General features: G+C 35.4%; 1 protein-coding gene across 1 annotated transcript in view; it reads right to left on the bottom strand.

Annotated features, from left to right (window-relative positions):
- Positions 1–968: 968 nt before the first annotated feature.
- agps.L (alkylglycerone phosphate synthase L homeolog) overlaps positions 969–23,705 on the bottom strand; it is a 118,570-nt gene continuing 95,833 nt past the window's right edge. The window contains 3 exon segments of the mRNA NM_001093104.1: positions 969–2,300; positions 14,912–14,969; positions 17,109–17,208. Coding sequence (NP_001086573.1) covers positions 2,179–2,300; positions 14,912–14,969; positions 17,109–17,208 — 280 coding nt within the window. The 3' untranslated portion in view covers positions 969–2,178.

A 23,705-nucleotide genomic window follows, 5' to 3' on the forward strand; every position in this document is an offset into this window, starting at 1 on the left:
TTGTCCTGTCAATGTCTGCCCAGCCCAGACTGAAATATGCGCAGTTTGAGGATTTGCATTGATTGTGTTTGGCGCTCTGCCCTCCATGCCAACGTATTCACCTTTAACAGGCTTTGCAAACTGGCACTTTGTAGAAATGACAAAAAGGGAAGATATGTGGGAGAACCCAAGGCAAAATAAAAATACAACGGAAATGCAGCTGATCTGGCCAGGATAGTTACAAACATACAAAAAGGAAAAAACTAATCAATGCACATTTCCTGGTGCGTTTCACGAATTTTAATAAAATATTAATATACTACTACTGGCATGAGGGAGGATCAAGCCCATTCAAGCTGATGCCGTGGCCTGTATACACTGACCCTGGCACATGCAGTTATGCAGGAAAAGCTTAGATTAAGTACTAAATTCATTTGTGAAGCAGGGAATGTGCATTGATCAGTTTTTTCCTTTTTGTAACTTTGTAGAAATGAAATGACATCATCGCATGGAACATTCAAAGAAGAGAAAATATGGCAGAAGCAGGGATCCTTAGTAACCTTCAACTCAATATTATTATATATATTATTATATACAGGAAGTCACATGCAATAAAGTACACGGTGGCCCCTATGGAACCAGCTCTCTAAATTAATAACAGAAACGAGGCAAGGAAGTAGCTTGGGTGAAAGCATACATTTTATGTCATAAATTCTGTACTGAACATACAATATGAAGATGTTAGCTTCTCTGTACAAAAATGTAATATGGCTATATTGGGATTTTAACCAATCCGCTGCTGAGAAACAACTGCAAGTCATGTAAGGTAGGGAGAGGGTTAAAAAAACCCATCATCTCTTGATTACAGATACAAATGTGATCACCCCATGAAAGAGAAACAAATTAGTAGAACTCAAACATGCCTTAAAAAGAGTCAAAATCCCCATTTTAGTTCATCAGTGATATAAGTGAGGAGGTGCAAGTTGCTTTTTTTTTTTTTTTTTAATTCACCATTTAAAAAGAGTGATGCTTAAATATTTCATGTAACCGGAATGCATCATCTAAACATCCAATGTACAAGCAGCTCTTGCTTAAGTAATCGTGTTAATGTGGTTTTCTTCCCAGGAGAGAAGCAGGCGAGTGAACAGCTGCTTCTGCAGACAGATCTGAACATCAGACTTTTCTTCTCTCGGTAGGGGATGGTTTTGCACAGAGCAGCTGGCTTCTTCCAGTGAGGAAATGAGGACCAGCCGCTTTGTGGGTCCTATCCACAGATTGTTATGAAAAGCTTGTATTGCTAAGTAGGTAGTACAGAAGGCTGCCCATGTGCCAGCCGTAAGAAATTTGGAAGGGGGTTAATGGTTATTCAGTTTGGATGTATCCTGAATCCCCATCCCAATTTAATCTGATTCATTCTCAACTTCCCAGCCTGCTTATAAAAAGGGATGGATATGGATATGGATATATATATATATATATATATATATATATATATATAGATATATATATATATGCTAAACAACTGGCATGGATAAGGCGTCAGCAGTGACTTTTAAAAACATGGCTTGATTGGATTTATTTTACTTTTTAAATGTTTCTATGAAAGACCTAAAAACACACCCTGTGGTTTGCCTGGCTAGTAACACAAGTGTCACAAAGTTAAAGAGGCGTACCAACAGGGTTTCCATTGAAAACTCTTATAAATCAAAGTCTGTCTTCAGTCTCCCTGCTGTTTGTTATGAACAGCAACACTCCAAGGCACAGATGACAAACTGGCAAGCCTTCCAGGGATTGAGAACTACGGTTCCCAGCATAACCCTTGGATGATGCTTGAAGCTGTAATTCCCAACTGCTGGAAGACGGCAAGCTTGATATCAGAAATGTAAGCCTGTCATACTCATAAGCAGGCTGGGATAAAGCACATTCTTCAGGATGGACAACAAAGGGCAATGTTACATATATATGTATTTATCTTTAGAGAGAAAAAGTAATTGTAGGCATAGCATTTGATAAACATTTAGTAATTTTTTTGCTTGTTCACTTCAGTACATCTCATCCAACATTCTGCTTTAAACTTCACTGGACAATTTTACAGCCTAGGCTTTTCACAGCTGGAAACACCCTGAAATGTTGGCTCCTTCAAGGGACGAAATGTAACAACATTATAACATACATCCAGAAATATTAGGACAGCAGAGTTTATAAAAGGTTTCGGTTGCCAAAAGTGTTGTTTGGATCCACAAAGTTCTTGACAGATCGAAGCATTCCTATGCCGACATCTGAAATGCTGTCCTTCAGCCACTGTTTCCGTAACTTGCCCACTGCAAAAAGAAAAAAATAATAATAAATATATATATATATATATATATATATATATATATATATATATATATATATATATATATATATATAAACAAATAAATACAAATAAATGCTTTGGTATACATCCATGATACGACCAGCCAATCAATCTTCTGACCATGAATGAATAAACACGGGGTGATAAATGCTTTTATTCAGAAATGAGAAATGTTTTCCTTTATTTGATTTATTGCGCCCACCAGACTATCAAGCTCATTAAGCATGGTGTATTCCCAAAGGAAGACCGCATTCACCATTGCCGGCGTTCTCTGCACACTGCAAAATGTAGATGAGGTTTAGGTGGAGATTATGTGTTGCTTAGCTCATAATGAAAATGGTAACTACATTTATTTCAGGGGAAATGAAACCTTCCTCAAATGATCGAGCAGAATGAATGAAAGAAGAAGAAAAAAGGACTGGAAAATACAATACACAGTCTTAAACTAACAAATTCAGATTATTGAACACTGGGAGAAGTTGGGATTGATGTTATACTTTATTATATCCTCAAAGGTGCTCAGGAAAAGCAAAAAATAATGATTTTTTGCAGATGTCAAATTCAGATTACTCTTACTTACTATAAAGCAATAATCATATTAGAAGTCAAAATCAATCTCTTGAAGAACCTTTAACTTTAAAGAACTGACATTTTTCAAGCGATTGTTCTCAGCTTCTAATATGATTATTGCTTTATAGTAAGGCAGTTGAGGCTATTTCTAAACCATACTGCACAACCATTTGCTCTATTTAAGACAGGCTTTGATTTAAAATTAAAATAATCTGAGACCCTAGTTCATTTTATCATTCGCATGTAGATTTTTCAGGTTTCAGGCGTACAGCACAGTTGGTCTCTATTAGCCATTTTATGCCGTGTCCTTAACGCATCCCTCACATTTATAAATCCCTCATCTGATTGCCCCAGGACAGGTACAGTATCGATCAGGAATGGGTGGGACCTGGGATTTTCCAGATAAGCGATTTCTGTAATTTGGATCTCTATATCTTAAGTCTGCTAAAAATCATATAAACATTAAATAAACCGCATAGGATTGTTTTGCCACAAATTCTTGGGGGCCCCGAAAAATTTTTTGTACAGGGCCCAGTGATTTCTAATAGCGGCCCTGGCCATACCTGTACTGGTTTTAAATCTAACCTGTGTACCACATACTGTGGATATATATATATATATATATATATATATATAGTTTGGGAAATATTTAAGACAGAGGCCATAGCAATGTAAATTCAAAGGGAGCAATCCCTCCCACCATAAGGCAAAGCAAATGGCCAGATATAACAGTACTTCTAAAGCTCATTACAACTCCTCAATACAAAAATAAATTGTATATATATTACTATCATATTATTTATTTGCTGTAAAATTCTGCTTACAGAAAGTAAGCTGCTGCTATACAAATAAATCATTATACACATTGGGAATGGATATCAATATACCCATAAAAGACAAAACTTCTAATATATGAACAGCTTATTTAAAATTAACAGCTAAATATTTAAAAACTACAAAACAATATTGATAAATAGGTACTGTTTTAGAGTGGTTTAAAAAAAACACAATTGCTACAAACTTTTTGCTTATATTATTGCAGGAATATATCACTGTAAAAATCAATCTGTTCTTAAAAATAGTTTTAGAAACCCCAAAAAGTTCAAATTTATTTAGAATTTAGCAAAACACAGTTTTTTTTTTCTTAATAGAAAGTACATTTAAAATGTTAAAAAATTGACCTATAGGTTTAGAACAAAGATCACCCAAGCGTTGCTTCTGGTGAAAGTGTATTTAAAAAAAAAAAAAAAAAAAAAAAAACATTTTGGAATGCTAGCTGTGCATTGAATACATCACACTATTATCTTTATCTTAAAATATACCTAAGGCAAAAAAATACATGGTTTTAATGTTGTCCATTTCCCAAAATCAGGCAGCTAAACAAGGTTTCCTTGATATGTTTTATATTATTTAGGTGTCCAAGTTAAGTGCAGTTAATTACCTGAAAATTAGTTTAGAGGGTGCACTAAATATCAACTGCATAGTTTTTTTTAAAAAAAATATATTTATCAAAAGTTACTGCATTACATTGGCAGTTGGGCAAAAGAAAAAAAATTAAATAAAAAACAACACCTTCAAATATTTTGAAAGTAACTTTTTCTGTGCTAAAGCTACAGGAAAATGTGTCCTGCGGTTAAAGATGCAATTGTCCCGAAAATACTTCAAACAACTGCTCCAACAAGATGGAGTACATCACAATCCCAGCAGGGTGTCCAGCAGCTAGAAAGCCTGCCTGCTCATCCACCTCAAGTAATGCAGCAATTCCACAAGGAAACCAACTAACTTGTGAGCAGCCACCAAACGGCCATTGCATATTTAATGAAGTCGCTCGCCAAGTGCTGGAAAACAGAAGGTGCTTGGAGTGCATCATTAGTTCTGTCAGAATGATAATTTACACATCTATCTTGTCAAATTTTCTATGGTTTACACTTTTACAATAATAAATCTAATGTGCATTTGATTAGCAGAGTGGAAAGTGAGAAGGAAAAAGAAAAAAAAAAAAGAAAAAAAAGATACAGCAGGAATGTCCATGAATTCTTTATAAATGTATCAGATAAGTACGAATATGCCTAATGTGAAGACTTGTTTTTCCCCGGGGGGGATGTAAGGAGAACTGAAATGTACTAATAGAAATGGGAAATGATTCTGTAGATCACGTAATAAATGAAGAACTGTCTGCTCTCAATGTGCCTTTGGTTCAGTTTGTCACAAAACCAGCATATCAAACAGAAAGACTTATCATTATACAATTTAAAAAAAACCTTTCCTTTTTATTTTACAACAGTGATATAAAAGATTCACCAAATAACAGAATCAATATGACATACTTTTAAATAAATAATGTGTTTGTATTATTATACATATACTAATAATGTGTGTAATATTGATATTGTAGTGATCAAAAAATACTGGGCTAAATAGTTGCAAAAATGTTAATACCACCGATGGCAATTCAGAGCTAAAGAAACAATTATATTAACTTTTATGAAGCCAACTCACAAGGAGGCCATTTTTAGATGGGCATCTTTAATATTGATAACCTCGCCTCGTTAGAAACTAATGACCGGATTCCATTTTCCATAGATGCCTTCAAATTAGCCTTGGATAGGCTGAAAGGAACATATGGAAGAGTCAAATTAGATTTCTGAAAAGCTTTTTTCTAATTCACAGTTTCCAAGTGGCGATGACAAATACAGGATAATGATTTAGTAGGACCTTACAATTACATATAACAAAACTAAGGTTCCTAGACATTTTATATTGGAAAAACTATAAAACCCACAACTAAACAATATCATGTAATAAATAGAAGGATTGCAAACTCCAAGCACAGAATAAAATCAAAATGAGAACAAAAGGAAAATGTATCAACATTGAATATTCACTTTTTACTGCAAGTTTTTTATTAACTCCAAAAAAGTCAAGTTGCAGAATGTATTAAGTGCAAAAAGAACCTCGGCATTAAAAAGTTGGCGAATTCGTGCCAAAGTCACTGGGAGCAAATTTGAAGCCATTTTTCAATTTGAGTTTTTGAGATCAATTTAAAATGTAGCAGGCTCATTGGAAATGATGGGTAGAATGTGAATTTTCACGTTATTACGAGATCAAGATTTTGAAATCTAAATTTTTCAAAGAAAGCACACATTTGAGATTTGAAGTTTAGAAAAAAAAAGTGAAAATTAGATTTTTGATAAATTAGGCTCTCAGTTTTAAGCTTGCAATTAAGGGCAACTTCAGTGCAATGTAAACTACTAGCTTATAAATGTATTCCTATAAGCAATCTTATATTTGTGAGTGCTGCCATACTGGTTGCTAGGCAAGGTCAGGCCTATACGCAGAGTTCTTTAGTATAACCATTGTCATACTAGTTGCTGATCTATTTTAACTTTATTGCCAAGGGTCATTTGGAAGAGATGCAAAAGAACAAAAATTAGCATTTTGCAATATAATATTCCTTATTAGACAGTTACAGGTATTGTAGTTGCATTATTTGCAATTTTAAATTGTTAATGTTTTCAACTCCTGCTTAAAGGTGGCTTTAAAAATAAATAAATAATAACTTGTAATTATATTATTACATACAAAAAAGTAGAAATTTTATTCCTTGGTGGTTGGGTTGTTGAAAGTTGTCATTTATTTACAAATTGTATTATACTTAAAGAAAGCATTTTTGTGCATCATGTTTTTCGTGTTAAAATGAACAAAAAAAAAAACAAAAATAATAATAAACAATGAAAGTGATATACTGTATCTGCCCCTTGGTATCACTTGCTAAATATCTTAAAGGTCTAGTTGTGTTTTTCAGAACAATAAGGGGCAAATTTACTTATGGTCGAATATCGAGGGTTAATTAACTATCGATATTCAACTGCCGAATGGAAATCCTTCGTCTTCGAATATATTTACCGCAATTTGTTCGATCGAACGATTAAATCCTTCAAATCGTTCGATTCGAAGGATTTTAATCCATCGATCAAACGATTTTTAGTCTATGGGGACCTTCCCCATAGGCTAACATTGACTTTGGTAGGTTTTAGGTGGTGAACTAGGGGGTCGAAGTTTTTTTTAAAGAGACAGTACTTCGACTATTGAATGGTCGATTGACTTTTAGTTCGAATAGTTTGATTCGAACTCGAAGGTCAAAGTAGCCAATCCGACGGTCGAAGTAGCCAAAAAAACATTCGAAATTCAAAGTTTTTTTTTTATTCTATTCCTTCACTCGAACTAAGTAAATGGGCCCCTTAGAGTAGTTTTCGGTCGAAAACTTGAATTATTGGGTTAAAATAACCTAGAATTATTCTCGGTTAAAAAAAACTAAAATTTTTGGGGTTTTTGTAAAAAAACAAAAAAAACTCAATGGCAGAGGTCCCTTGAACGATTTGAAGATGTTAATAGCCTTCATGATGTTTGAGTATTTTTTCAGTGGGTTTCACTCGAAAACTCAATTAATTTGAGCAATTCACATTTTTTCCACTGAAAACTCGGTTAATTTGAGCTTTTGGGTTGCTCACCCAGAATTCACCGATTTTTTTTTTCTTAAATCTGAAAATATTCGAGTTGTGACTTTATTCGAGCTTTGTTAAAACTTTGATAAAGCTTTTGATAAACTCGACCTCTGATAAATTTGCCCCCAAATGTACGACTCATACAAGCAATAGCAATGGAAACTCATTATCAATACATTCATTTATCTCAATTCTGTTTTTAGGAGAAAATCATTAGCATAAAGGGCCATTATTTTAATTAAAAACTGCTCATTTTCAGGCACATTGATTACATGCCAATGACTATAATTTGTGGATGCTACTTGTAGCCATTCACCTAGATGTCAAAGGTTCAGTGCTGGCTGTCTTAAGAACAATTTGATGGGTCATTTACAAAGGATGGGCAGTAATGAGATGTTAATGTTTGTACAAAGTATTGCTTAAAGGAGCAATATAACCTATTTCTCTGTAGCTTTAATTTTAAATATATATTTTTTTATTTCCTATAATTCCACAAAACATACTGGTATAGGATATTCTGTATGTTTATTAAGCAGCCAATCTACTTTGCTTAACTTATTCTGGAAATTAGTTTGTATTGTGGTTCTTTAAACTAGCAGTGAATTCAAAAATTCTGTGAGTTTTGGTAAACCTTCATTCAGCCACTATATACAGAGGATATTTAAATTTGAAGGTATCATACCAAAAGGAAACTACACCCCCATACCTGTATATGGTAATATTCTTTAATAGGTTACTTACTATGATCTTTTTTATATCTGTTGGTTAATTATTAAAGTAACTCAATACAGGTTTTTTTTTTGGCTTTTTTTGAGACTACAATGTGCAAATTGTTTGCTGTTAACCAAAAAAATTACTTCAAAGGAAAACAGGGCAGACTGTATCTAAAAAAAAAAAAAAAAGCTAGTGAACATTTCATGTTTGATAGTTAAAATAAGAATGAAAATCTATTCTCATTACTCAAAGTTAGCAGAAGAATTTCTTGTAACATGGACAAAGCATCCCATACCGGTACCACAAAGAAACCAATCAGAAGTCAGCTTGTAATAGTTTCAGGCAGTAAGGATAACAAATGCAAACACCTGACTGGTCGATCTGGGTTATGTCAAGAAACACCTTTGCCTGTTAAGTCATAATTTATACACTTATACACTTTATAAAATGCACACTTTTCCTTTTATAAGAGCAGGAATTTATATTTTGTTGATGTACCACACAGAAAATAGTGAAGTGAAAGAGCAACAAGGTATACTGACATAAACCTATTAGAGTTTATCTTACAGTCATTAGGGCAGCTTCCCGATAGTTATTAAGCCATTTCTCCATTGTGAAGCACTTCATGATGACTCTGGGGTGCTTTATAGCTCCATAATAATTACCTTCATTACATTTTGATTTTGTTTTGCTTGGAAGCAGAAAGAACAACTTTCAACAGAAAATGAGTATTATTATAACATCTTTTTCAGTGTTTTGCAATTATTTCTACATTGTCCTTCTCATGAAGATACAGTAACCCAAGAAAATGCACAGATGGAAATATCTGGCACGTTAATTACTGTTAACCATGATATAGCATTATGTAGTATGCTGTTTCGCTTGTGTCTATTATGGATCAATTTAAAGTGTTAATCTGTGGGGGACAAATTGCTATGATATTGCCCCACTGCCTTGCTGTGACTGCCTGTGTAATGATACTGTATGGTTATACAGGTAGCAGAACAATTATCCGGAATGCTTGGCACCTGGGGGTTTTGCGGATAGGGCGGCTTTCTGTAATTTGGATCTCCATACCTGAAGAGTATGCTAAAAGTTGCTCAAACATTAAATAAACCCAGTAGAATTGTTTTGCCACAAATATAGATTTCCGCAGCTTTTTTTTAGGATTGAGTACACGGCACGTTTTTATTATCACAGAGAAAAAGGAAATCATTTTTAAGAATTAAGAAACTCTATGGGAGATAGCCTTCCCATAATTTGGAGCTTTCTGGATAAGGGGTTTCCAGATGAGTGATCCTATACCTGTACTATACAGGCATCAGTTCTAGATGTACAGCTTTTTGTCAGTATCATTTCTAGATGACCACAACTAAGGTTGCCAAAATATTTATTTAATACCAGTCACTTGAAACCCCCATGCTGACGGACAGATTATTAATAAGTAATGATGAACGACTCCTGCAGAAAAAGAATAGATTGCAGTATGTATGTATGTTAATTACTAATCAGCCATGAAACACATGGAATTCTTATATGGCAAAGCATGCCATATGTTACATACCCTGGCTGCACTTGACAATATTGTAGGAGTGCATAGACAATATGATGCAAAATAATATTCTTTTACAATAGACACAAATAAGCGATAATTAATAAGTAATAGTCAACTCCCCAGTAATCCTATGGGCCTCTGTGCTAATCGCTGAGCCTTCAGACAGTGGTTAGACTTAGTAAGTTAGACAATCTAAGAATAAGCCATGGACAGGCCAATATGTTCAAAAAAATATGCAAACATGTCCAATAAAGCCTCGTGTGTTTTGTGTTCCTGGCATAGGTGCAGCATGAAATGCAAAACGCTTTACTGGACAGACATACAAGATGCTATGACCAACTGAAATAATCAATAATTTTGCTTAAAGAGGCAATATTACCTATGTCTAGGTCACATTAAGTTACTTTCCTAAAATGTCCATTAAAACATGCTGTTGTTATTTCACACAAGCTTTCACTGCAGGCTCAACTACAAGCTAATATACATGGCACACAAAGCAAAAGTGATAAAGCCCTCGCACCACAAAGGAAGCAAATATAAAAACAAAGAGTCAAAATTTGCATATGGAATTACAACAAGCAGACAGATGTATTAAAGTTTTTTTTTTACCTTTATATTTTTTTTAGTATGATGTAGAGAGTGATATCCTGAGTCAATATTTAATTGGCTTCCATTTTTTTATTATTATTCATAGTTTTTGCATTATTTAACTTGTTATTCAGCAGCTCTCCAGTTTGCAATGTTCAGAAAATGGTCGCTAGGGTCTAAATTACCCTAGCAACCAAGAATTAATTTGAATAAGAGCCTAGAATGTTAATATGATAGGCCTTGTAGCCTTACAGAGCATTTGTTTTTTAGACCCCCATTTGAAAACTGGAATGAGTCAGTAGATAAAGACAAATAATTAGAAAACCTATAAAAAATAAATAATGAAGGTCAATTGAAAAGTTGCGTATAATGGGCCATTGTATACCATACTAAAAATTAACTGAAAGGTGAAACACCCCTTTAAGAAAAATGAAGTAAAACTCATCAGGCCTAAATTCGAGCAGCTCAATCAAATTGGATAAGGAGATGTACTCCATACTGTCTATCTAATTTGTCTTCTGTTGGTGCCATTGCTAGCCATGTACTAGCATGATAGCCCATTCTTCAGAACAAGGAGAAACAATGGCCTGTGCGCGAGGCCATCAGCCACTGACACCCTATGTTAAAAAGAACTAAAAAGGAAAGGGATTTATGTTTCTACTGAAAAACAAATGAACTGAGAAGACATAATAGCAACTTCAAGTGAGAAAGTGGGTTAGATGTTTTTCTAAGCAAAGAAAAATGAAATATCTGCAGAAAATACAGAGGGGAAAAAAGGATCAGCGTCTCATTTACAATAACAAGCACTGGGAAGTTGAGTTAAACTGCGTTTATACTTCCTTATAGCCTGAAGTCTTAGACTACATCTGTTTTCTTTAATACACAAAACCAGAGTTAAAATAGCTCCATTTATCACAGCATGATTGTAGGCAGACAAACCAGCCTGTCTGTTTCCAGATAGTGAAAGTAACTGTTATTAATCACAATTACAGGACCAACAGCACAAGTGAAACAGCATCAATACTCAGCACCCCCCAATTTACTTTTTTTTAAAAATGCAACTCTAAAAGCTAAGCGAAGAAAATGTCAGGCCAGGTCCTGAAGGTCAGTAAATAGAGATAATTTCCTTTAGTTAACGTGGTTAAACAAATCTGATTTTTATTACCCCTATACCGAGTTGTGGCAACAGGTTTTAAGGTTCAGAAAGTTTGTGGAACATATCCAAGCTGTGTGTGAATTGTAGTTCTTCAGCTTTCCAGTTCAGTGAAAAAAAACAAAGGCAGTAGTTAAATGTATATTTTAAAACAGAGTAAGGAACAAAACATCTCCAGGATATTTCCTCTGCAGTCTCTGTGGCTGCTAAACTATATGGATCTCAAGAACCTACGGGGGTGATCTCATTTGGAGAACTTTATTTTTCCCATTTTAATTCAAGATTTATTCTTCTGGATTTCTAGCAATGAATTCAATATATTCGTGATTTCAGCCTCTTAGAACAGACTATTTAACGATTTACACAGGCACTTGGAAACATTTTAGTTTTCAGTTGAGCCGGACTGATTGATAATGGAACATTTTGATAACAATACATTTAGATAAAGATAGGCTTTGATACATTTTACTAATTCTGGAACTGAACTACATGCAATATTTGCAAGAGGTTGAACCCAGCGGTGTTAAAAGAGTAATTAAAAACATACTGTATTACTAGTAGTTCTATATCTAAAACAAAAATCTGAAGCAGTGAAGAGAAACCTGCTGGAGTGTGAACTAATGCCATTGATATTATTTAGTGTAAGAATCTAATAAGAGTCTCAATCCCTACTTTAACACACACACATATATATATATATATATATATATATATATATATATATATATATATATATATATATATATAGCCTTTGAGAAAGGCTGTCGTATCAGCCGAAACGTCAGTGACTGTTCACTGAATAAATTGATCCTTTTCGTACATAAGACCTGTGAGTGCGATCTTCAGTTTTAGGCTATATTTATAGTGTCAGTGGCACTGCACATGCTCAGTTGGTTCTAGGCTGCTGGTGGAAATCTAAGTGTAGGGGGTTGTTGGAAACCATTTAAAGTTTAGCAGAAAGTGAGGATTTCTCTGTTATATCAACAGGTGCTACAGGGCTGATTATTTATGCAAAAGGTGTGGATTAATACGGTGCTATGTAATTTGAATTTTTTACTAAGGAATTAATGTTATATTCCTTATATACAGTAAACTGTGAGTTGGCAATTTACAGCAGCCCAGAGAATGAGTTGTGAAGCAGGGAGCTACTGGGGTCATATTAGGCACAGATCTTCACTGCTAAAGAGATGTGGTGGCCCTTGGCTGATAGAGAAGACTAAATATAAGGTGTTGCATTTATAATCCTGATTTTTTTCTCCTTTAAACTGAAAACTTTACAAGACTTGAAAGATAATTTTTTTCTATTATTTTACATATTTCTTCAAGAAAAAAAGCACAAAAAACTATGTAACATTTTTGGGTGGAACTATGACATATAGTTCTCATGAGAAGATTTTTATGACAGGAAACAGAGAGACATGAAAAGATGTTGGTAGATAGTCTTACATCTATTAAAAATAACCTGGTAAAACATTTTAACTGTTCAGGTTTAGGGTAGAAAATAATTCAAATGATTATGCTAAAAAACTGGTTTATACTGGGATTAAAATACACTTAGGTATTGATAAATTTTGGCTGTTTTTGCAGTAACCTTCTACACTGACAAACAGCTGCTATATTTTTCTGGATAATGACAAGAGCTCTGTACTTACACAAAATCAGCAAACACTTGTTAGTTTCTATTTTATTTTACATATTACTTCATTGTAAGTTATACATTCTGTATAATATGTCATTGTATTAATCTTCTTATTCTGAATACTATTTGTTATCATATTGATTTTTATGGTTTATTGTAAAACCAAATAAAATATTTCAAATCAAAATCAGCAAACAAAGGACAAGTTAGTTGGGAGTTTTGCCATGAGCAGACTCTGTTGGTATCTTTCAAGAAATAACAGACTGTACTATGACTGAAAAATTCTATACCCTTAAAAAGTATATCAATTTAGAATGATTTTCAGATAGTTATTTAACACAAAGACCTATACAGGCTCTAGGAAGTGACAGCGATAAAGTGGAGAAGTGTTGTAGTAATAATGAATAAGAACTAGATAAAATGTAAAATACATAAAAGATAAAAGCATGTCTCAGTGTCATTGTACCTTTAACTACCGGAAAGAGCTCTAAATCATATCCATTTTGAGTAAAATGTATATTTCACAACCAGTACATGGGAGACATTTTCCTTCAATCATTTTTACTAACACACCTGTTCTTACCTACAATAAAATAATGGTATGTATGTAAACTTGGATATTGGGACTTGTGCTGATTCAGTACAAAAACAGCATTAGGAGCAGAGTGGAAGGCACATCTGGATGGAATACCAAGAGCGAAAAGAAAACAAACTTCCCTGTGTTGCTAATGTGACAAAAAGCTGCACACGCGATGGATATACTATTCTATTCGCCACGCCTGACTTGCCTAAACTAAACAGTCGCGCAGAAGCCATTTGCCAATGTTTGTCAATGATAAAGATGACAATTAAAAGTTAGTATTTTCTGGCAGGTAATCGCTCATCTTGATCGCTTATTCTGCCCAATTTATTGGTTTTAGGAAAGGCTGATTCTCTACCATTTCTCTGTTTTCGAAAGCAGGCGTTATTAGTAAGCGTACGTGTAGACAAGCATGGCCACAAGCCTTTGAACAATATCCTCCAATTTGAATTGCTAATGCTAAAATATTGTGGGCAGAATTCACGGATGTGCCCTTCACATACAATTGCCTTTTATGGCTGCATGGGCACGGTAAATTCCACATATGCACTTGATTTCCTACAATACGGCCATAAATCCTTTATTACTTTTCTGCCACAAATGGTTCATTGCCATCAGTGAATTTTACAGCCTGTTTAGTTCTCAGTGATGTAAATATATTAAGGTTATGCAGGATTATGCAGATCCCTGGCCATCCTATGGATTGTTTGGGAGTTGCATGAAATTTTCAAGCAAATGTCCAGTCTACTATGTTTGCAGAACACTGGCCCTCAGTCCTGAGCATAACAGCTGTGCCACGGACAATACACAATGGTGTTACACTATCTAGCACTACCATAACGAAAAGAAACAAAAGAGATGAGAGTGATTTTTGCAGACATTTATTAAAGGTACATTGTACATTTTAAATATTTTAAACCCTTACATTAAAAGCATACCTACAGACTGAGGAACATACTGCAAGAATGATATTATCCCTGCAACTAATGTAACTGCTTGTTGTTAGGAGCGACCTGGCCCAGAGAAGGTGACTCCAGATCTCAAAAACTAACCATAGTAATCTCTGCAAATGAGACTGCCACTTCATTCTTGCAAAGAATGATTATGAAAGATTATTGAATTATTAAAAGAGTGTTTTACAATGGGGGCTGTCAAAAGCACAGTCAAATAATAAGGGATAGCACTGAACTCAGCAAGGAATACAAAAGAATCACCTTATGAGATCTCTAGAGATGAAACAGAAAAAAGATTTGTATATATAAAACTTACCTCCATGATGATGTGAAAGACTTCCACCGTTAGCAAGGATTTCTTCTCTAGCAGCAAACTGTTAAGAAATCATTAAAGGAATAAATGTCAGATTTTCACTTTAACAGGTTCCATGTGCAGAAGAAATACAATTTTAGACTTATTTCATAGGACGGGCACAAAAAAGGCTGTCAATACTTTATATTTTAAATAAAGTGTTAGGGCTTTGTTTCAACAAAGGAAAAAAGAACATTGTTTTGTGGCCATTTTAGTACAACCAATAATATAAAGAGTAGAGATTATAATATTTTGATTGAGGTTTAACATAGAACATGTTTACTGTAGGAGTAAAAATGGACTATTTCCATAATTTTCTGCTATTTGTCTGGATCAAGCGAGTTAACAATGTCTTGATACACCAATACTTCTAGTAAAAAATATACCTCATTAGTTATTTATGGATTTTTAATATGTTAAAAATATGTGCCAGATATTTTTGTTCATTTCACTATTTACAGTGTACATTAATATTTGAAAAAAGACAAATCCTAATTAGAAGCTATAGATTCTACTATACGTCACCAAACTACCATGCAACGGTACAAAGTCAGAGGTTCCTCCCTACCAATGCAGGTAACTTTATTTCACCAACACTGAGCATGTACAGCTGCGACCAGATCGATATTGGCTTCAAAAGCGCATGCTCAGTATTGGGGATCGTTTTGCAGAGAAGATTAAGTGGCACAAGGTGGCACTTGCCAACCTCACTTTACTGCTATGGATTTTAAAAAGAGGTATGACAAATTGTGTTGTATTGGGATACAGTTGTGTGATTCTGGAGGGAGGCCACTCCAGCAGACAAGGCGTTTGTTGTTCTTCAAAAACCATAAACAGAACTTTTAATAACAGTGTTGAATTCAATATCCACAAGAAAAATATTAGCTTATAACTTCACATTCAATGTGTATGTTTAATAGTGGATAAAAAAAACTTTCCTATAATTATATCAACTGAAATACAAATGCATGGCAGAAATAGAACTTTTATAAGCGAATAAATGATGGATTGAAACCTCAATTTTACATCTGATTTAAAATTTTCCCTCATTTCAGACCAGTTTTTTATGGTCCTACCAATTCATAATGAATTTCCCTGATTTTATAACATTTTATTCTGGTCCCCTAAAAAACATAAAGTGAGGGTTTCTACTCTACAGCGAATTGTCTCTACCAGTCTGTCTGTAATAAGAAATGCAACCTTTTAAGGCACATTCTTTCTGCTTATTCTTAACACTTTATTTTCCAATCAAAGTTTCCTGTTTGCTACAGAAAGTGGAGAAAGATTTCCACAGAGTATGTGCAGTTGTCATTTGAAGATGACTTTGTATTTTAATGGGGCCACTGGGCATGGAGTGCTGAAGAAAAGTTTTAGGGAGCAAAATTGTTATATGAACTACAGCTTTTGGGATGCTGGGATTAGTAGTACAGTGAGTAAAGTGCAGGTACATGAACAAAAGTTACCTTACATAGGGCTGAATCAGAAAACTGTAATTTCCAATTCATGACATCATAAGTTGGTGTTTCCTTGAATATCCCCCCCCCACCCTAGTATATTTAAGGTTTCCATCTGTAAATATTCATTATGACATATTGAAGGAGATTATTCTGCACTGGAAACAATCTGCAGATTACTATTTATTTGTACACTGAGAAGCTGACTTAAAGTGCCATGTTCAGGTGATATTATATTCATATACACAAATAAAAACAAAACTTCGATTTCCAAGACTGCCAGACAGATATCTGCCCAAGGCCAATAAGCTGTTGATTTAGTCAGGAGTGACTGAGCCAGACAATATCAATATATCAATAGTGCAGGAGGATGTATACTGGGCTGGGTGGAGGGTCAGAGATGCCTTTTTAACAAACAACCCATTTCTTAAAATTCTGTTAATTCATACTGAAGCAATTCCAATGTTTGATAGGAAATGCCAATATCACTTTAACATCCTGTGTTTAATCCTTGGGTTGCAAGATCTGGCAGCACTACAACTCCCAGCATGATTATATGTTGAAAGCTGCAGGAAAATCAACAATACCTATGGAGCCAGGTGTTATTAAACTGCACTAATATATACAACTGAGCAAGAATTCTTAATTAAAGCAATTTTGTGCTCTACATGCAAAGTTAAAAGCACTATGAAAAAGGAATTGATTACCTCTATTTCTTCATAGACATGAACTGGATCACTTAAACCTCTGTAGTTAAAGGCAAAATAGAAATATACGCAAGCACCAGCGTCGTAAGTCTGTGTGACCCTGAAAAAGAATAGAAATGACTACATAACTAGTTTCTATGCATTGCAAACATTATTCAAATAACTAAAAACCCACAGTGGGCAACGGTAGTGGAGAAAACACATTGGGGTAAATAGCACACAGGGCAGATTTTTAGTAGTGCCACATTCTTCAGAATGAAGTTGCCTCATGTCTCCTCTCATAGAGTTACTGTAAATATAAAATGTCTGAAAGGACCAGTAACGTTCATGAGGTGCTTTTCAGCCTTTAAATTCCACAATAAAAAAACATTTATCTTTAAAGTAAGCAGCACGATGCAATAGTGAAGACTTCGGATCTGCACTGAAAATTGGGGTGTGCCAAATGCCCAAAATCTGCCCCAAGTGCCAGAAACCTTAGCCGTGCGTAAATGCCACCGCCCTATTAGACAACTTTTCACTCCAGCAGTAAAAAAGTGCCCCTTTACTTTCATATAGCGTGTACACTGTACAGAGAACATAAAACATGCAGGCATTTCTCTGTTATCTTTTTACAAACTGTTGATATCAAGTAAACCTATTACATTTCTAAAAACATCCTAAGTTATACATTTAAGGTTATTTTAATTCTAGAAAAAGACACTGCACTTTTATACTCCCCCCCTTCCTATCACCCTTTTGTCTTTTCCATCCAGTTATTTTGTATTCTTCTTCTTTTCTACTTATTTTTCATTGCCTGTTTTTCCCCTCAAACCTGAAAACTGATAAATTTGTGCTGGTCTCATGAAGCAGAGAAAGCCTACATTTAAAAAGAAAAGCATCATACATGTCTACATTGAAATGCAAGGATGTGTGCTATAGTAGTACAACAATCTATAGATCAGAAAATAATACTCATCCTAATTGATTCGTAAAAGCTTTAGGTGATCAGTCAATCTGCACCCTGTTTATTGGCATGCACAAGGACACAGTGGGGCAAATTTACTAAAGGGCGAAGTGGCTAACGCTAGTGAAAATTCGCCAGTGTGACGTCATTTCATTACTTTGCCAATTTACTAACGGGCGCTGGTGTAAATTCGCTAGCGAAGTGGACCTACTCTAGCGCTACTTCGCACCCTTACGCCATAGTTATGGCGAAGGGACGTAACTACGCTAATTCACTAACTTGCGCAATTTACTGAATGTTACCTCTTGCGCCAGACTTGCCATCACCACCTCAGACCAGGCGAAGTGCAACAGAGTAGATAGGGCTTGCTTCAAAAAAAGTTGGAATTTTTTCTAAGTCCCAAAAAACGCTGGCGTCTTACTTTTTTAAGGGTGATAGGCTGAAAAAGATCGTAAATTTTTTGGGGGGATACCCTCCTTCCCCCCTACATTTCCTAACTTGTAGCACCTAAACTATACAGTGGGCACATGTATAGGGCAAAATAACAACTCTATTTTATTTCTATAAAGCTTTCCCAGGCTTGTGTAGTGTAATGTATTTGCTGCTACATATACGTCCATTGTACTTTAACTTGACACCGTATGCAAAATAGGCATCGCTATCGTAACTTCGCTTTGCTTGACAAATTAATGCTAGCGCAACTTCGCTACCTTTCGCCTCCCTGAGAGCAACTTCGGATTTTAGTGAATTAGCGGCACCCTGGCAAAACTTTGCCTGGCGAAGTGCGGCAAAGCCAATGCTGGCGCAACTTTGAAGGTAAGTAAATTTGCCCCGGTGAGTATTTCATTTATTTAAGTAAAAATAAACAAATACAAAAAGTACTGTAGAAGTGATACCTATATTGGCTAACAACAAAAATACATTACAAGCTTTAGGAGCACCAAGGCCCCTTCGTCAGGCTATATACAAATGAAAGCTAGAAAGGCAAAGCATATATACTGTTAGATCAGTGAAAGGTATTTATGGGCAATAAATTAGGAAGTTGTGACCTGACTGAATCCAGACTCCTGGACTATTCACAACCCACCCTAATTCATTGTATTATCTCTACATTTGATCTCTATCTATCTGTAACTTCCTAATTTATTTCCCATGAATACCTTTCACTGATCTAACAGTATATTTGCTGTGCCTTTCCAGCTTTCATTTGTATTTTGCCTGACGAAGGGGCCTTGGTGCTCCGAAAGCTTGCAATGTATTTTTATTGTTAGCCAATATAGGTATCACTTCTACAATACTTTTTGTATTTGTTTGTTTTTTTATTTGTTATTTTTGCTACTGGCTAACATGGTACCACAGTTTTTGTTCTGTGCTTATTTATGTAAGTAAACATTATGATCAATATATTTCCTATAAATGATACTAAAAAGGATGGAGAGGAATAGATCAGCCAATGTACAGTTTCTTCTCTACATATCAGCATTTAAACATAGGAAAAGGAGCCATTATATAGCTCACTTGGACAGACACAAGTTCCATACACATCAGAGGAAGAGTGAAATCTAAGAATCTGCTGTAAGCAGTTTTGGCTTTAGTTGCCCTTTTATCCAAAGAAATTCCTCACATCTTAGTTATCTATGGTCCTCTAAGCAATGGGCATGACAAGTGGTTGTGTAAATAAAAGGTGAATCTCATATATACCAAGAAAATTGCAAGAAAATTTAAAGGCTCAGTGCTAAACACCAAATAATTCTAGCAATAAATACAGGCATTAACAGTGATGGGTTTACAACACAAAAGGTCAGGGGCTATCAGAGCCAGCCTAAACTGAAGGGGAGCCTTGCATGGGTTTACACCTAATCCTGGAATGGAAACCAAGTGGTGATAAAACTGCAATGTCAAGGTCAATGCTTGAATGTGACCTGATGGGATACAACATAAACATGCCAACACATGTGCCAGCCTGGAGAAAGTCTGTGCTTGCCAGCATGCATTAACATTTCATATAACACTGAGATTCAACTGGGGATGAAAGATATTTTCTTTTAATAACTAGGGATGCTCGTTCCCTCTGCCAAGAATAATTGGGGGCACATTTATATATATTTTTTTTTAACTGTGACTATTCTTACATAGTTATGAAAAATCACAATTTAATTTGTCCATGTATACTACAAGCAAGTTACATAGTTACATAGTTAAATCGAGTTGAAAAAAGACAATGTCCATCAAGTTCAACCCCTCCAAATGAAAACCCAGCATCCATACACAAACCCCTCCCTTCTTTCACACTCCCTACTACTACTAATCACTGGAAATTATACAGTTTTTTATATATAGAAAAAACATTTAATATTCTAATTTATTACACACACAATACACACTTAAATTGTATTTGGAATTCTTTCCTGTAAGAGAAAAGTCAACCTCCTGAAAACAGGAATACTGGATATTTTAATTGTATAGAAATAATGATGTATAGAATCATTTACGAAATCAGTGAATTTCTAAATAAAGCGTTAATTATTGCTTTCAATTGGTAAACTATTGCTGACAATTTCAGGTTGAACAATCTATTTTTTGTGCTGGAACAAAAAAATTATCTCTGCTATTTTCCCCACACGTCATTTGCATCAGGGAGCAAGGATTTGGACAGGTGCTTAGTACAGCTAGTGCTGATTCTGGGTCAGGAACTGCCTGTAAAGTAAGGTATCCTATAGTAAGAACTTACTTCAATGATATGGTCACGGCTCACTCCTTTGCCTATAGCAGCTGTCTTTGGTTTTGGGAGGAGGCCACCACTACTCAGATGCCACCAGGACTTAATGTTAGAGGACCAAGAAGAGAGTTCGGAGCAGGCTAGGGAACCAAATGTGTGTAGAAAGGATGGGAGAGCAGACAGAGTAGGCGTGGAACAGGCAATGTCAATACCAGACAGGCTATGCAGTACTGAATCAGATAGCAGAAGAGTAGTCAAGGTCACAGGCCAAGGTCAAACCAAACAGTAATGTGTAACAGAATCGGGATCCGGAGAATAGTCAAAATATAGGCAGTGGTTAGTACAGGCAAAAGAATGGCAAAGAAACGCACCAGGAAACTATAGGAATAGACCATTATGTTGTGCAATTGTAAAAAGGACATTTGCGCCTTTGAATATTTGAATATTGTGAGCCAACCATGATGACATCACACAGCGCACTAATAAAGCTGCAAATAGCCAAGCCAAGTGCAAACTCGGGCAGAACCAGAAGTGGCAGCAAGAAGGCAGCGGAGGTCATCCCCGGAATAAGCGTGGCGGGTGTCCCCGCTGCCCCATTAGTCCACCAGGTACCCTTACACTGCCTGAGGCAGCTCCTGCGACGCTGATCCACAATTGTGCTCTCTTGCGCTAGAAGTGGCAGGAGCGCTTTATATGAAATATGGCATTTTTAGCCATATTTATTTTTAGGGTTTAGTTCTCCTTTAAGTGCCACTTCTACATCATAAAAACCCCCAACATGGCCAATCTTCTTCTTAACGGAGGCTTTCAATGCCTTTATACTAGTTTAGTTATCCTTCCCTTGGTCCTCTCTAATTCTATAATATCCAGTTTGAGCACTGGAGAACTAAACTTACAAAGAACTGTAAAATTATTAGAAATTTTAAATGAATATATTTTGGAAAGATGACTACCATTACATTTTCATTCATTAGGAAAAAAGCTTCTGTGTGGGATTCCCCTTAGATGTAAAGTAAATTATTTTGAATATTTATCATTAACTTAAATTTATAAGGATGCTACAGTCGTATGTGCAAAACTTGAGCTCTGCTGTGCTATTCTGCGCGTATACGTGAGATTCGCAATTAGGGACACATTTTTCACTAATGTATGCCGGGAGGAAGTAGGAAGGGGCACTATGGAAGGTAGTGGATAGGGCTTTTGAAACTGGGGCGGTTTAGTTCTCCTTTGAGTTATGAAAATCCCTTTCATCCAGAAAATCACAAGTTATGCGCATTGTGGATAACAGGTCCCATACTTGTATTTAAAATAGTGTAAAACAATTGTGCCTACCATTTGGAGTTCTAGAACATTAGTCTAGTTCTGGCACATAAGGGACAATGCCTTAACATTGTGCACATTTGCCCTCCAATTTGTGCCTGTATGTTATCCACCCACTTAGACTGTAAGCTCTAAAGGGCAGGGACCTCCTTCCTACTCACTCTTAGCATATGGAACTTAAGCTCTGTGTATTTATACATATTTATTGTATTTATTATGTTACTTGTTCTCCCAGTGAGTATTTGTATGTATTGTAAGATTGTAGTCTTGCATTTCCTTACAGCACTTATAAATAAAGCCATACATACACTATAAAATGTTATTAAACTAAATTACACAGCTTCTTTTCCCATGATAGGTCTGTTACTGGGTGCCAGAGATGTAAGAATTCAAGTTAATTGCATAGCACACTAATCATCACCTGATTTACAAATCCCCTCTGCTTTTGGTACCATCCAAGGCTGAAGACAGTCTCTCTACCCGAATGTGGGCGCCTTGCACGGCTACCATGTTTACATTTAGTGCATCATTGCACAGGAGTAATTTGATTTACACCCATTCACAAAGACAGTACGGCAAAAAATAATCAGCTACGACTGACCATAAACATTTGATGCAGGGGAGAGAGAGAGAGAGAAAAAGAAGTAGTTGTTTGACATTTCTCCTGCGAAAGTATTTGGTTTACAGTTTAGGCCTTGTTTTTGTAAACATGGCGGCACAAAGATATATGCCCTGCAATTAAGCACGCTGCAGAGAAAGATAATACTGACACATTTGCAATGCACCACCAAGAACGTTTTACAGGCATTTCTTCAGATGTCAAATCTTTTAAGCGATCTGTTCTCTGTCTTTTTTATTGTATCCTTCAATCATTTTTTTCCTGCGCGTTCTAAATAAAGTCTACAAAGCTGTTTACAACTTTCGAGGCAGTTTAACGGCTAAATGGCAAACAATTTAATCTAAGTCAATCTAGGAAAGATAACATGTCACTGAAACATAAAAGAATTACATCGCTGGTGTAAAATGCGGAAAAAAAAAAAAACTATAAAACTTCCTGATTTTTTTTTAAAAAAAAGATTTCTTTCTAATTTGAATCCGATAAAGAAATGGATGTAGGAATTAACAGCTACAAAGAAATGGTTTATTTATATTACGGTCTTTAAAGTGAGTTATTTCATTTTAAATTTTTTTCTATTTCTATAGGAAACCTAAATGTAAAATCTCATTCTGTTCATTCAATGCCAATCAATGCAAAGGATTTTATGGAGGTTAAATGGGCAAATCAATCCAGTTATTCTTGGCTGGATGGGGAATACCTGGTAAATGAAATACCAGATGACATATCATGTACTGCTGTGTTCTTTCTAGCAGAGAGAACCTGTTGCAATATGCTATTATACAATTGAGGCCAATGGCACAGGGGTTGTTTTCAGCAATGGGGAAAAACTCCAATCCGCTGCCTGCTTCTCCCCAAATGTGTGTGTTCCGACAGGCATGGATTTTTCCCTTTTAAAATCCACTGACAGGTCTATACCATGCTCATTAGCACACACACATTAAGGAGAAGGCAGGTAGAAGATCGGCTTTTCTACACTGGTGTTTATGGACCAGTGGA

This window comes from Xenopus laevis, chromosome 9_10L (genome assembly GCF_017654675.1).
Source record: "Xenopus laevis strain J_2021 chromosome 9_10L, Xenopus_laevis_v10.1, whole genome shotgun sequence".
Lineage (NCBI taxonomy): Eukaryota > Metazoa > Chordata > Amphibia > Anura > Pipidae > Xenopus > Xenopus laevis.